The sequence below is a fragment of the Antechinus flavipes genome, chromosome 3 (genome assembly GCF_016432865.1).
Source record: "Antechinus flavipes isolate AdamAnt ecotype Samford, QLD, Australia chromosome 3, AdamAnt_v2, whole genome shotgun sequence".
NCBI lineage: Eukaryota > Metazoa > Chordata > Mammalia > Dasyuromorphia > Dasyuridae > Antechinus > Antechinus flavipes.
This window is the reverse complement of record NC_067400.1, coordinates 524,662,735-524,678,203: the sequence shown is the minus strand read 5'-3', so window position 1 is coordinate 524,678,203 and position 15,469 is coordinate 524,662,735. Positions and strand designations below refer to the sequence as shown.

The window sequence follows — 15,469 nt, the reverse complement described above, 5'->3', positions numbered from 1 at the left end:
CTGGGTTTTAGGATTTGAACCTAGTCACTAATATTTTTTTCTCCCCCAAATTACCAGTGTCCAAGAGGTCATTCTTGAAGAATTACCATGTTGTCTCCAGGCATAGCCATAAAAAGGATTCTTTATTCTCTCTCTCTCTCTCTCTCTCTCTCTCTCTCTCCCTCTCTCTCTGTTTCTCTCTCTCTGTCTCTCTCTCTCTCTCTCTCTCTCTGTCTTTCATTCTTTCCATTGTCCTTCCCTTTTTCCTACATTTTTTTCTTTCTTCTCATCCATCTTAAGAAGTTGCCTAGGGATTCCCAGCCTCATTAAATTGGTGCATCTCTGAGCTAAATATATTGATTTGAAGTCGGAGGAACTAGACAAATCTCAGTCTTGTAACTTAATGCACCAACAAAATCTTGGGCAAAATCACTTCACACCCACTGCTGGGTCTCATCTTTGTCATCTGAATAGTAAGAGGGAGTCTGATTACAAATCCTGTGATAAATTGCATAACACACCTACACACACACACACACACACACACACACACTAAATTCCTAGGCCTGGATCTCACCATGGAATGGGAGTGACCTTAGATTCTGTAATAGGAAGTGGCTGGACCCCATTGCCTCCAGAATCCCTTACATCTCTGAATCTATGAAGTTATAATCCTATTCTCAAAATGGAACAAAAATTGCTTGCAGTTCCGTAGAGCTGGAAAAACTTTGCTTGTGGACCTGGTAATGGATCATATATCTAATGTCCAAGGATCAACCTAACTACACTGGAGAATTTCAGCACCAGATTGGTGATTAACTTCTTTAGCCACAGCAACTCCCAAAGACCATCTATTAAGTCATAGTGAGGCTGTGATCTGCCTTGGTAGAAGACAGTAAAATCACAAAGATTAAATCACAAATTCCTAAAATTTATACCAACGACTTGAATTTGTTCTCTGAATGCTCTCCCATATCCCTAAATGGGGACCATTCAAACTGGCACCATTCAAACCTTAAGAAACAGAGCTAGTAACTTTTCACTAGAAGAGAAAAAAGAATAATAGTCTTTGGTGAGAGTTGGAGGGTAGGATAAGGTATTCTTAGCCAGGTGGCCCAATGGATAGAGACTGGATCTGGAATCAAGAAAACCTGAATTCAAATTCTGTCTCAGACATTCACTAGTCTTGGAATTCTAGCTAAGTCATGTAATGGTTCTCAAGCTCAGTTTCCTTATCTGCAAAATGGAACTTCCAACAACTTTATCTTGACTTAAATAAAGTTTTTCAAGCCTTTAAAGTACTATATAAATGCTAGCTGTCATCATCATCATCATCCACACAGAGAATTAAACCATTGATGGTTTCATAAGTTTTGTACTTGAATTTGGAAATAATAAAGGAGAAAATATATAACTACCTCTAGAAACATGGGATTTGAACTTAAAAATATTACCATGATGGGGTCTTCCAAAATCATCGATAAACCTTAGCTGTTGTCTTCTGTACTGTTGTGCTTAAGGGCAGGGATTGTCTTGCCTTTGCATTTGTATCCCCATGTAGTGAGCACTTAGTAAATGTCATTCATTCATTCATCCATTCTAGAACCATAGTCCCAGTGCCCATAAGCCAGCTTCAAAGAGACCTTTGAGTTGGTGACCTTTCTCCTTTTGCAATGCAGTGGATTGCCTGGATCCCACCTGCTCTGGACGAGGAGTCTGCGTCCGAGGTGAGTGCCATTGCTCCGTTGGCTGGGGAGGAACCAGCTGCGAGACACCAAGGGCCACGTGTTTGGATCAGTGTTCAGGCCACGGAACCTTTCTTCCTGACACGGGACTCTGCAGCTGTGATCCCAATTGGACCGGACATGACTGTTCAATTGGTGAGTGTATATCTGCCTTGTGGAAAGGGGAGGACGGGAGGGTCTTTTGAGAGAGGGATTTCAGCTTACAAGTGTTATACATTGGTGAGACATTAGTGCAGCCCCATTCTCAGTTATCCATGGATTTCCATGGCTCTTGTTATTCTCCCTCCTTCTATCTCCCTGCCTTACAGTGCTAACTTCAGAGACTATACATGCAAACCTACTTCTGATAGAGGTCATTTATGGTCTTCAGTTATTTATCTATAAAATGAGAGGGTTGGACTAGATCAGATTAAACTTTTTTTACTTGCAACCCCGTTTCACCCAAGAAATTTTTATGTGACCTTGGGGATACCAATATATAAAATAGGTACACAAATCAAACATTTACTGATAGTAAATCATGATTTTATGACTCCCACATTCAATTACAAGATCACATGGAGGTCGTGACCCACAGTTTAAGAAGCTGGGGACTAAATGGTTTCTGAGGTCTAGTTCAAGATCTTTGATCCTATATAAAGTTCTGTAAGAATCAGCACAATCTGCACCCTTTACAAAATCACAAAAACCAGAATTGTTTCATGCTAAGGAGAGAGGGCAACTGTCTAGACCAGGGTCATCATCATTTTCATTTACTGCTTCTCTTAGCTGCAGAAATAAAACAGCAAAAGAGGCAGTGCTGAGTGAGTGATCTCATTATTGAGGTTCCTTCCCTCTGGAATGGCAGGAAAGTTCAGTTACCACGGATTGTCCAAATTTTAGGAAACTTGGATATGTTTGCTCAGAACTGGAGACTCAGGAAAATTCCCATCTTCCACCTGATTCATCTTTTTTATCCATCATGCATTCTTTGGTATCTCTCTGGGTTCTGATGACACTGGACCCAGGCCCATGTGTGGCCAATGTATGCACCTGGAGGGGAGACAGCATCCTCTAGTGGAAGTTAGTCTTCCTTGGTGGGCTCTCAGGAACAAGGTGGGTGCCAGGTGAAGCTTGGACTTCTCCAGTTATGGCAGTTTCTGCTAGTAGGTTTCTGAGACGCTTCCTGTGTCTCTTCTGGAGAAGGTACTCCTTCAGAAAAGGCAAAATGTAATCACCTTGTGCCTGCATTTATTATCTGACAGGCTGTTATGTGATGTGGATGGTTCCCTAGGATGTTGTCAGGAATCCATTGTTAAAGTTAGCTAAATAACCTTTTGGCAAGCACTTCTCTCTAGGTCTCAGTTTCCTTCTCTGTAAAAGGACGCTGTAATTTCTAAACTCCCTTTTGCAGTTCTAATATTCTATGTTATAGTCTACCTTCTTTCTCCACTAGTTCATGATTCTGTGGTCCAGGGTCTGGTAGGGGGAAAGATTGAAACCATTTATTATAGATTCCACTTGCTGATTCATCCCTACCCTCCTTGAGCTGGAGAGAGCATCCATACCCAGGCTCAGACCAGCTTTTATCCTTCTTTGTTAAGCATGTATGAGGACATGATTGCAAACACAGATGTGCAGGGCCACGTAAATAATTCCTTTTATATTGCTCTGTTTATGGCCTTATAATAAACAGCCCTCTTAAAGTGGCGTAGACTTGCTATTGTTCATTATGTAGCGATGAAGCTAATTTATATCTGGCGTATAGCTGTCTATTGCATTGTTAATCCTTGATGAAGTTACATAGGTTCCAATGGATGCAGTTATGTTTTTTGTGCGAGATTACTAAGTATTCTTTGCTTGGGCTCATAAAAGGAGACAACATAGTCATTAGGGAGGGATTGCTTTTAGAGCCCCAAGGCCTATTCTTCCTCAGTACTCTGGACGCAGATCTCAGTGATGTTCATTAGACACACGTGTGTTGCTTTATATGAAAATAAAGTCTTGTGCCTAGAAATAAAGTCTTGTGCCTCAGTTGGGCAAGGGAAAAGAAAGCGTGTTTTGGGAGCACAGATCCCAAGTCACTCATCTATTTCCAGGATTTTCTTGTGTCACATGGTCCTCTCCAGTTCCAGGCCCCCATTTGTAATTTATGTGGAAATTAGTGGTTTTCCTGTGACCTTGTCCCATTTGGTTCTCACAACCCTTGCCGTTAGACTAGTAGAAGTCCCAGAAACTGAGTATGAATCCTCTTTTGGCCATGTGTAGCTCTGAGTATTTAACTTTCTTACACCTTAGTTTCTCATCTGTGACATTGATGGATTGGAGCCAAAGGTCCCCAAGGACCTTTGAGGGCCTTGAATGTACTCCATGCCTTGAATATACTCTCTTCTCCCCTCTAGCCCCAAGAATTAAATCCTAGCTTCCTTCAAAGCTCAGCCTTTGTTTCTCTTCCTAAAAGACTTTCATGATTCCTTCAGCTGCCAACCTTTCTGTTCCCATCCACTCAAATAACATTGCATTCTATGCAATGTGCTCCCAGTCTATGATCCTGTGGCCCAAAGGATCATCTTTTTTGTTTAAATAGGAAAGAAAACAGTCTTGAGAGGTGACATTGCTTGCCAAAAGTGACAGTTGTGACACATTTCTTTTCCAATATCCTGTTGTATTATTATTCCCTTTTGTGGACCTCTCCCTCTCCCTACAGTTATTCCCTAAACTTGGCATCTCTCATTTAGCTTCAGGGGTTTTGCCGTAGTCTTTAATGTACATGAAGGCTTTTGCAATTCCCTCAGCTGCCAGTACCCCTGTTCCCATCCACCTAAACAACTTTTCATTCACTTTGTATATATTTGCACTTACTCTTATAAGTAAATGTTATTTCCCATATACATACACATACACCACTCCCCAAGAATGTTCATTCTGAAAGAGTATCAGTGATATTACAAAGGCGATGTCTTGATTAATGTAATTTCTTTGTGAAGGTATCCAGAACTTCCTTCTCTCCTGAGCACCAATCTCTCCAACATCCCTTTAGATATCTTAACCTGGATGTCCTGTAGGCATCTCAAAATCAATACGTCCAAAACAGAATTCAACATCTCTCCCTCTAAAATCTCCCCTTTTCTCAACTTTCTCTTTCATTCTGAGGTCCCACCATCCTCTCATTTACCCAGATTGATAACATCATTGTTATTTTTGATTCCACACTCACTCACATCCACCTACATAACCCATTTTTTGCCAACACTTGTTATTTTTACCTTCACATCATCCCTCTACTTGCCCCCTTCTCTGCACTTGTACAGACAGGTGGAGACCTTTATCATCTCATGTTTGAACTGGTACCACAGCTTGATGATTAGTCTCTTTGACTCATCTCTTTTCACTCCAATCCATCCTTTGTTTCATTTGCCAAATTGATTTTTCCTAAAGCACAGATCTGACCATGTTACCCTTGTATTCAGTGAACTCCATTGACTGCCCATTACCTTCTGGACCAAATAGTCAGTGCTCTGCTTGATCTGTAAATATTTCCACAACCTGACTTCTTTCTACCTTTTTCATCTTCTTAAACTCTGCAATCTGATGAAATTGGCTTCTTTCCTCTTGTTCAAGCACAATACTTGGTACCCACTCAGTGCCTTTTCATTAGCTGCCCCAACCATGCTAAAAAGGCTCTCTTTCCTTATTTATAGCTCCCAAGTCCTAGGCATTTGACCATTTTATCATAAACATGGAACCCAAAATGACAGTGATGTCATTTTACGTGAAGACTAAAAATATCCACTAGTGGAAAGATCCCAGATCTAGAAATCAAATTCCTATTCTTTTGAGGTTACTTATTGGGTAGCCTAGGGCATCTCAATGTCACAGAGGATAGAGCACTGGTACTCGAGTCAGGAAGATCTGAGTTCAAATTTGATCTCAGACACAGTTGTGTGACTCAAGAAAATTCATTTAATCCTATTTGCCTCAGTTTCTCCATCTTTAAAATGAGCTGAAGAAGGAAATAGCAAATCACCCTATTATCTTTGCCAAGAAAACCCCAAATGGGATCACGAGGAGTTGGACATGACTGAAGGAACTCAACAATAGGGTAGTGGAGGTGTACATTGAAGATAAGAATAAGTTTTACCACCTACCTAATCACCTGTGTTCTTATTACTTTTACTGAATTCTCCTTACAAGTTTAATTAAGATGCACCTCAAACCACTGAGATTCAATAATAATAAACCAACATATAAATACTCAGTGGCCCATTGACAGGGTGGCCTGGAAGCCATGGCTTGTCCCGTTGGCAGAATTGCTTACAGAATTGCTTATCCCCTCAGAAAAGCAAGCTCTCTTTTCATTGAGCAAAGCAAAGTGACTTTTGATGCAGAGAATAAAGCTTAATGAAACCATCCTGAATCAACACATCCTGCATTAAACAACAAAATCTGGTAATGAAATGCAAGTAAGTGCCTCAGTTTGCTTGGTTGAAACAAAGAAGTCAGATTTTTATACAAGTGTTTACTCCATTTCCAGCTTGCCAAAGCCTCTCTTATGAGAAGCCTTCTCTTACTGGCCACGGGGTTAAGGCTGGCTTTTCTCAGGGGCATATTTCATTAAGAGTTGAGCGAGTTCATCTTTAATGTTCTTATCTGTGCTGAGGTTCTAGGAGTCAGCACAAAGAAGTCCTCAGGAACAGCCCATCCAGGGAATGATTCTCTCCAGTTCTAGGAAGCTTTATTCCTCTACCAGTACCAGTAGCAACCACTGCCACCCAAAGAATCCATGCTATTGTTTAGGAATAATGGGTAGAAGTTACAGAAAAGATGTAGTCTTGATGTCCAGAAAACTTCCTAATTGGTGCTGTTCTGATATGGAAGAAATGGACTGCATTCTCTTTTTACTAGAAGTCTGTTTTTTAAGGTTAGTTATGTTATCTTCATTTTATACTTATATTTAAATATATTATATTTATAATATTTATATTTATAAATTTATATTTATTTGTTTCTTTCCAACTATTCCCCTTAGAATTAAAGCTCACTGAGGGCGATAATCATCTCACTTTTATTTGTATATCCCCAGTGACTTGCATATAGTAGGCATCTAATAAACTCTATTGATTGATTAGAAGACAGGAATCCCATCAGGTCTGTGGTAGAGGAATGGGTTGAAATACATGGCCTTTGGGGTCTGTTAGGAGACTCTGAAATCTGGGGGTGACATTTCCTTCCCTTTCTAATGACCTTTTCCCTTTTAATCTATTTTTTTCCTTCCTCATATCTTCATTTGGGTGGGACATAAGGAAGAATAACCAGCCAGTCATCTGAGTGTCCAATAACTGGTTACCACTGTGGCTATGTAACCCTTGTATCAGACATTTTCATGATCCAAAGGGTCTGGGAACTGGGAACTTTGGGACAATGTATGTGCCTTGTTTCCCAGTGCACTGAGATCAACTATCCATTTACAAAACCATAGTTCAACTTATAGAGAAAATGGATTATTTTAGGAAGAAACCAAACAGAGAACTTTGAATTAATTAGAATTTGAATTCGTCCCAAGATGTAAGTAAATCTCCAAAAGAATTAAAAGTCCCAAATACAAGGGCCCTTCTGGAAGAGAGTCCCTTTCTTAACCTTTCATGTCCAGCTTTTCTCTGTAATCAAAGGGGAAAGGGACATTTTTCAATCTATCTACATTTTCCTACCTCCTCAGTATCTCCTTTCCTCATAACCACTGCCACTTTCTCAGGTAAAGGGAATGGGACAGCCCAATGCTTCCCATTCTCTTGGTGCTACTTTCCCTCTTCGCTTTCCTCCAGTTGTTACCTTTCACTTCACACAGGCTCCTTCCTCATCCTCTTCCCGTTGTTCCCAGTCAACAGCTTCACATATTACCAGGTATATTTTGTTGAAGGGATGCCATCTTTATTCCCTTCCATTAATCAAACAGGAGAGGGAGAACTATAGGGAAAGTATATGTGGGGATAAATAGGAAGTCATAATATTTAACTTTAATTTGACAAGCAATTTATTACTTGGTTTCAAAAGATCAAATGCATGTATACAAGATGGTGTGGGGGGAGGAGTGCAGGTGCATAGACAGAAGTTCACGTTCAAAAAACCTGGTGCTTTAGTACCAAAAGCTAAGCTTATTGCAATTTGATGTGGAACAGGCCAGCCAATAGTAATAATTTTAAAAGCAAACAGCCAGAAAAACAGTACGGGTCCCAAAATTATAAAGGTTAAGCTTGCCCCCAAAGAAGAGCTATGAGAAGCCAGCTGCCCTTATCTCTTTGTGGACTTTGAGGGAGATCAATGAGTGGGAATCATTGCATATAATTATAGTTGTGGGAATGGATTTTGCAGGTTTTTTTTTTCTCTTCTGTTTCTTTTTACAAAATTCTTGTTTGCCTTAAGCAAAGACTTTGGTGCTGGTGGGGGAGGCGGGAATACAGGACTAAATTCAGTGAAAATGTCAATAAGATTTATTTTAAAGAAACAACTCCTGTTTATACGCTGCTTTAAGATTTAAAACATCCTGCATGGCTGGTAGTATAATTAGGGTTAATACAATATCTGGCACACAGTAGGAATTTAATTCTTAATGCTTAATTCCCGGAATGCTTATTCCCTCTCCTGACCCATGTTTTAAGAGGAATCTCCTCCATAGTGGAGATTTTACTCAAGAACCCAAATGAAGTTGTCATCCTATTGAAGTGGGCATCCCGCCAATGATTTGGAAGCTATGTTTTCCCATCCTGGGCCCACCATTGTTCATAACTTCCCCTGGGTTAACAATAGGGAGTCTACCTCGTGTGCTGGGGGTTTGCCTTGATTTTTCTTGACAACTGCAAAACTAGCCATAAATCTTCTGGCTGTCCATCGGTCATGACTCATTCTGTCCATGTGATCTGCCTTGGTGGAGTCCTTTGTACTGCTTCTTCTTGATAATTACCCACACCCAATGTGGTACAGCCCAATCATGCCTTTCCCCACTGTCCTTTGGGTCATCCTCACTTCTTTCAGAATATTGTGCTCTATGACTAGCAGCTGTGCAGCAAAACCAAAAGAGTATTAATATGAAAAAATAAATCTTTGTTTCAGGGAGAAACTTGAGTTGATTTTTTAAAAACCTCATGGTTTTTGCCAAGTAATTCAGCCTGGTTTTTTTTTCCTGTTTGGTTCTGGGTCTGACTCATTGTCCATTTGCAGCATCTGTCTAAAAGAGGCCTGCTATCATGTAATAATAACTTGCATTTATGTGATGCTGAGAGGGAGGTTTAAAAAGCACTTTACATCCATCATTTTACTTGGTCCTAACATAACCTTATGAAGCAAGCACTATAGGTCTCCTTATCTCCATTTTACAGATAGGGAAAGTGAGGGTCAGAGAAGTTAAAAGACTTGTCTGTAATTGCAGAGCATTAAGTATATATTATAGGTAAAATTTGCATATTAATCTTTGCTGCCTCTCTCTACTACATTCCTGCCACTAGCCATGCTTCTTAGGCAATCAGAGTTAAGTGACTTTCCCAGGGTCACATAACTAGTATGTATCTGAGATTATATTTGAACTCGGGTCCTACTAAAGTTCATTCTTTCTATACTTCCTCTTAAAAAAAGGGAGGGGGGGCGGCGGCAGCCAGGTAGCGCAGTGGATAGAGTGCCAGCCCTGAAGTCAGGAGGTCCTGAGTTCAAAACTTACTTCAGACACTTAACATCTCCTGGCTGTGTGACTCTGGGCAAGTCACTTAACCCCAATTGCCTAAGCAGCAAAAACAAACAAACAAAAAAAAAACCTAATTTCATTTTATGCCTTCCAGCAAGATTAATGTATTTGTGGAGCTTCTTTTGAATAAAAGACAATATCTGTTTTTCAATGAAAATTCCCATCACCTCTTTGTGCCTCAGTTATAAAATGGGAACAATCACAAAACTACCTCCCACTGAGAATTAAATAGTATGACGTAAAACATTTTGTAAGTCTTTTTTTTTACTGTTTTTATTATTGACTGTTATTATTATTTGCTTACTATTTATTTGCTTACTGTTATTTATTCACAGTTATTATTATTTACACCAATCAGAGCCACTGTGGAGGAGATTCCTCTTAAAGCATGGGTCGGGAGAGGGAATAAGCCTTCAGGGAATTAAGCATTAAGAATTAAATTCCTACTGTGTGCCAGATACTGTATTAAGCACTTATATAAACATTTTCTCATGTGAGTTAGATGGCTGGAATAAATAACCTCTGAGTGGCCTTCCAATCTGGGATCCTGAGAACTTAGGAGATAATGAATGAACAGTTGATTACAGTTATGTGCATTATCTCTTTGAGTTTCACAGTAACTCTATGAAATTGGTGCTGCAAGTGTTATTAACTCATCCTTCAGAAGGCGAACTCATAAGTAGGACTTGAATTCGGGTTTCTGCCTCTAAACTACTCCTTGATGAGAAAGATGGACTTTTTCATGGTGACGCTTTTCACTGAGTCACTGAGATCCTCCCCAGCACTGCAGAGCCCCAGCACGTCCTAATCAGCCCCCTATATGATTGGTGGTAATATTAATACTCGTTTGGTTTGCTGCACAGCTGCTGGTCATGGAGCACTATATTCTGAAAGAACTGAGGATGGCCCAAAGGGCAGTGGGGAAAGGCACGATGGGGCTGTACCCCAGGACCACACCACCCGTGGGATAATTTCTGCCTCCTTGGCAGACTTTTAACACTTTGCTGTGCTCAAGGCCAACCAAGGACATTGCCGCTCCAGGAGACGGTTTCTCTGCTTTCACCTCCAAGCCATCCCCCTTCCCTTCCCTCCCATGATGGATGCTGCGTCTGCCTTTGAATACAATGCAGTTACATGTCACTACAGTGCCCCAGTGCCTCCCACTCCCTCCCACAGCCCTGAGTGAGACCACATGGTTCTTGTCTTTGCTGAGAGCAGCATAAGAACAGAATAGAAAATTAAACTTGAAGATAGAGACCGTGAAATCCGGGTGACCCTTAACTAATTCAGATGCTAACTGCTTAAAAGGTTTTAGACCATGCTGCTCTTGCCAAAGAAGCTGCTTTGACTGACAGCTTCGTGGCTCTCCAGGAGCTAGCCCCAACTTATCTTTCCCAGTTCTACTCAAACTAGACGACATACTGTCTCTCTGAATTGGAATTTCCTCCCTCTAAGCCTTTGCTTCCTGCCCCCCCATGCCCACCATATCTTCTCACACTTTATCCACATTTGTTGAAATTCTCCCCACACCACAGAGTCTATCTTTAATGGTACCTCTTTCACGAAATCTGAAATCTATTATTTCCTTATTTCATTAATAAGCTTTTTCTCTTCTCAGTTTATCCCTCTCATTCACTGATCTTATTTAAAAAATTTTTTGTATTTAATCAATCAGTCACAAAACATTTATTAAACACCAGTTGTGTGCCTGCTAGATACTATGCTGGACCCTGGAGGTAGAAAGGTTGAAATAATCCCTTCTCAAAAGGAGCTTATAATTCTTAAAAAAAAAAAATTAAAGCTTTTTTATTTTCAAAACATATGCATGGATAATTTCCAATATTTACTCTTGCAAAATCTGGTATTACAAATTTTTTTCACTCCCCTCCTCCTACCCCTCCCCTAGATGGCAAGTAATCCAATATATGTTAAACATGTGTAATTCTTCTATACATAGTTCCACAAATATGTTGCTGCACAAGAAAAATCAGATCAAAAAGAGAAAAAAATGAGAAAGAAAACAAAATGCAAGCAAACAGCAACAAAAAGAGTGAAAATGCTATGTTGTCATATTTAACATGTATTGGTCAACCTCCCATCTGGGGGAGGAGGTGGGGGAAAGGAGGGGAAAAATTGGAACAAAAGGTTTGGCAATTGTCAGTGTTATAAAATTACCCATGCATATAACTTCTAAATAAAAAGCTATAATTTAAAAAAAAAAAGAAAGAAAGAAAGAAAGAAAATGCTATGTTGTGGTCTACCCTCAGTTCCCTCAGTATTCTCTCTGGGTGCAGATGGATCTCTTCATCCCAAGACCAATCATTTCATTATTGAAGAGAACCATGTCTATCAGAATTGAACATTGTATAGTCTTATTGTTGCCATGTATCATAGTCTCCTGGCTCTGGAGCTTATAACTCTAATGGAGAAAGAAAGGAGCATAAAAATGAGTATATATGGAACAAATATAAAATGAAGTTTACTCTGTTGTAATATATTCTGCTACTAACCAATAAGTTCCAAGAGGCAAGGACTGCATCTTATCTAAATTCTATTTCTACTCTGTTGCTTAGTCATTTTCAGTCACATCTGACTCTTTGTGACCCCATTTGGAGTTTTCTTGGCAAAAATACTGGAGTGGTTTGCCATTTCCTTTGTCAGCTCATTTTACAGAGTGAAGTGACTTACCCATGATCACACAGCTAGGAAGTGTCTGAGGATTTGAGCTCAGGTTTTCCTGCCTCCAGGGCTGGCACTCTATCCACTGCGCCACTTAGCTCTCCATTCCTACCATATAGCATACATGCATATGGCAGACACTTCTAAAATGCTGGCCGGGTTGAACCGGAGCCTTTGGCTGACCCTGTGTTCTCCCTCAGACTTTCCTGGGCTCCTGGGGTGTCTGGTCTGAAGTTAAAAGACCTTGATTTGAGTCTCATCTCCATGACCCTGGGCACTCATTGAGCCTGTTTTCTCATACAAAATGTTGACAAGAATCCCTATTTTATGGCCGGCAGCTGCTGTACAGAAAGCGCTACAGAAATGTGAGCTTTTTTTATGCATTCCTCATTTTTAGTGCGATCCATTCTCTCTCTCTGAGTGTGTTTTGCTTAAATAACTTTTCTAGGCTGCTGTCTCTGGTGTTTTTTTTTTTTACTCTGTTGGATTAGAAAAACTACATAGCTGAGATTCTCCCCTTGAAATGTACATTCATAAAAAAATTTTAAAAATTTACATTCATGCAGATGTGTTGTCACTTTTATAATTTCAGTAATTCTGTTTACAGGAAAACTATAGAGGTTCATTTGAATCAATCAAGCATTTATAGAGTGCCTAATATGTGCCAGTCATTGTGTAGATGAAAAGCTAGGAAGCACAATGGGATAGAGTGCCAGTCCTGAAGGAGGACCTGAATTCAAATGCAACTTCAGACACTTCCTAGCTGTGTGAACCTGCTTCATGCGGTTTTCTTCAGTTGTCTCATCTGTAAAATGAGCTGGAAAAGGAAATGGCAAACTGCTCCAGTATCTCTGCTAAGAAAACTCCAAATGGATCAGATACACATGACATACTAATCAAGACCTATAGTAATCAAGTATTTGATAAACCCCCAAACTCCAGCTTCTGGAATAAGAACTCATTATTTACCAAAAATTGCTGGGAAAACTGGAAAATGTCAAAAACTCAAGCATAGGCTTACATCTCACACCCAGTACCAAAATAAGTTCCAAATGGGTACATGATTTGGCCATAAAGGGTGATTCACAAACAAATTAGGAGAGCAAGAGATAATTTATCTATCAGATATTTGGAGAAGGGAGGAATTTCATGACAAATAAGAACTAGAGAAGTTATGAAAGGCTAAATGGACAACTTTGATAACATTAAATTTAAAAGTTTTTGCATAAACAAAATCAATAGAAACAAGATTGAAAGAGAAGTACAAAGCTGGGGGGAAATCTTTATAGCCAGTATTTCTGATAAAAGTATCATTTCTAAAATATATAAAGAACTGTGTCAGATTTATAATAATACAAATCATTTCCCAATTGATAAATGGTCAAAAGATATGAACAGACAATTTTCAGATGACAAAAGTAAAGTTATATGAAAAAATGCTCTAAACCACTATTTTAGAGCAGTCTATACCTGAACTCATCTAGGAAGTAATAGTACTAAGTAATTAAATAGTTAATTAACAACATATTAAACTTTACTAAGTGTTTTTTCTTGATAATTAAGATAACTGAGATACCTCTTAGATTGGTTAAGATGACAAGAAAAGATAATAATAAATGTTGGAGAATATGTGGGAAAACTGAGACACTAATGCATTGTTGTGGAATTGTGAAATGATCCAACTATTCTGGAGAGCAATCTGGAATTATGCCCAAAGGGCTATAAAACTATGCATACCCTTTGACCCAGCAGTGCCATTACTGTATCCCAAGGAAATCTTTAAAAAGAGAAAAGGACCCACATGTGCAAAAATGTTTGTAGCAGCTCTTTTTGTGATAGCAAGAATTGGAAAATGAATAGATGCCCATCAATTGGAGAGTGGCTGAACAAGTTGTGGTATATGAAGATAATGGAATATTATTGTTCTATAAAAAATGATGAACAAGCTGATTTTAGAAAGACCTAGAAATATATATATATATATATATATATATATATATATATATATATATAAAACCACCCCTACTATTATGACTACTACCATTTAAATGTGAACATGCTATTCCCCCAATAGATTTATGAGCTCTCTGAAGATGGAGACTGCTTCCTTCCTTTTTGTCTTTGTCACCCTAGTATTGACTACAATTTTTTTGTTCACTCACTTTTCAGTCATGCTAGACTCTTCAACACTTCATTTAGAGTTTTCTTTTTTACTAAATGATGGCTTTGGGTCAAGCGCTGTGCCTTACTTAAGCTCTGGGGATATAAAGAAAGAGAAAAATAGACCTTGTCCTCAAGGAGCTTACATTCTAATGAAGAAGATAACTTGTAGATAAATGGGTCTATCAGAGATGTGTTCAGAATAGGAAAAAGGTGACCTTAGAGAGAAAGAAAAAGAAAAGAACTTTTAATTCATCATACCGTCCCCTTAAGCTATCCTCTATTTCTTTTTTTTTTATATAGCCAAACTTCTAGAAAAAAATTGTTTATACTTAGATCCTCTACTTTCCTATCATTTCTCAGTTCTTCCCTGGATTTTTCTCATCACTTAACTCCTCTCTGCAAAATTACTAGTGATTTCTTCATGGTCAAATCCAGTTACCTTTTATAATCCTTATTTTCTTATATTTTTTATTCATTATTATTAATATATCATCATATTTTCATATATTTATTTCTCATGCTGCCACCTCTTGTGACATTGTTCCTCTCTGGTTCTTCTCCAGAACACCTGGAAGTTTCCCAGTTTACTTTGTTGATTCAAAATTTATATTCTTGGTATGGTATTCTCCATATGTGGATGTCCCTTAAAGCTTCATCCTGGGCCCTCTTCTTCCTCTGCACTGTGTTGATGAGCTCATTACTTCACATAAATTCAGTTATCTGTACTGTCCCCCTGTCTTTCTCTGTCTCTCTGTCTTTGTCTCTCTGTCTTTGTCTCTCTCTTTCATATGCACTCACATACATACACATAAATACAAAATACTACTCCCTCCTTTGAGCTCCAGTCCTGTATCATTATCTCCCTGTTAGACATTTTAAATTTGATGTTCTAGAGGCATCTCAAATTCAGCCTACCCAAAAGAGAATCATGACTTTTTCTGCCAGACCCACCTTCCTAACCTTGCCATTTCTGTACAGAATATCACTGTTTTTCTTGTCATCCCGGTTCCCAGCTTCAGGGACACCTTCAGCTCTTCCTTCTCTCTCACCTCTCATACCAATCAGTTGCCAAGTCTGCTCAGTTCTAATATCAACATCCTCCCTCCTCCTCTCTCAAAGAAAAACCACACGCCATGATTAAATCACTTCTATTTGTATAATGTTTTATATCATTATCTCATCTAAACTTCAG

The 15,469-nt window shown here is 39.1% G+C and overlaps 1 protein-coding gene across 1 annotated transcript in view; it reads left to right on the top strand.

The window, feature by feature from the left end:
• Nucleotides 1-15,469, top strand: part of TENM4 (teneurin transmembrane protein 4) — a 1,176,249-nt gene that overhangs the window by 959,357 nt on the left and 201,423 nt on the right. Inside the window, exon 15 of the mRNA XM_051987214.1 lies at nucleotides 1,659-1,859. Coding sequence (XP_051843174.1) covers nucleotides 1,659-1,859 — 201 coding nt within the window. The remainder of the gene's footprint in view (nucleotides 1-1,658; nucleotides 1,860-15,469) is intronic.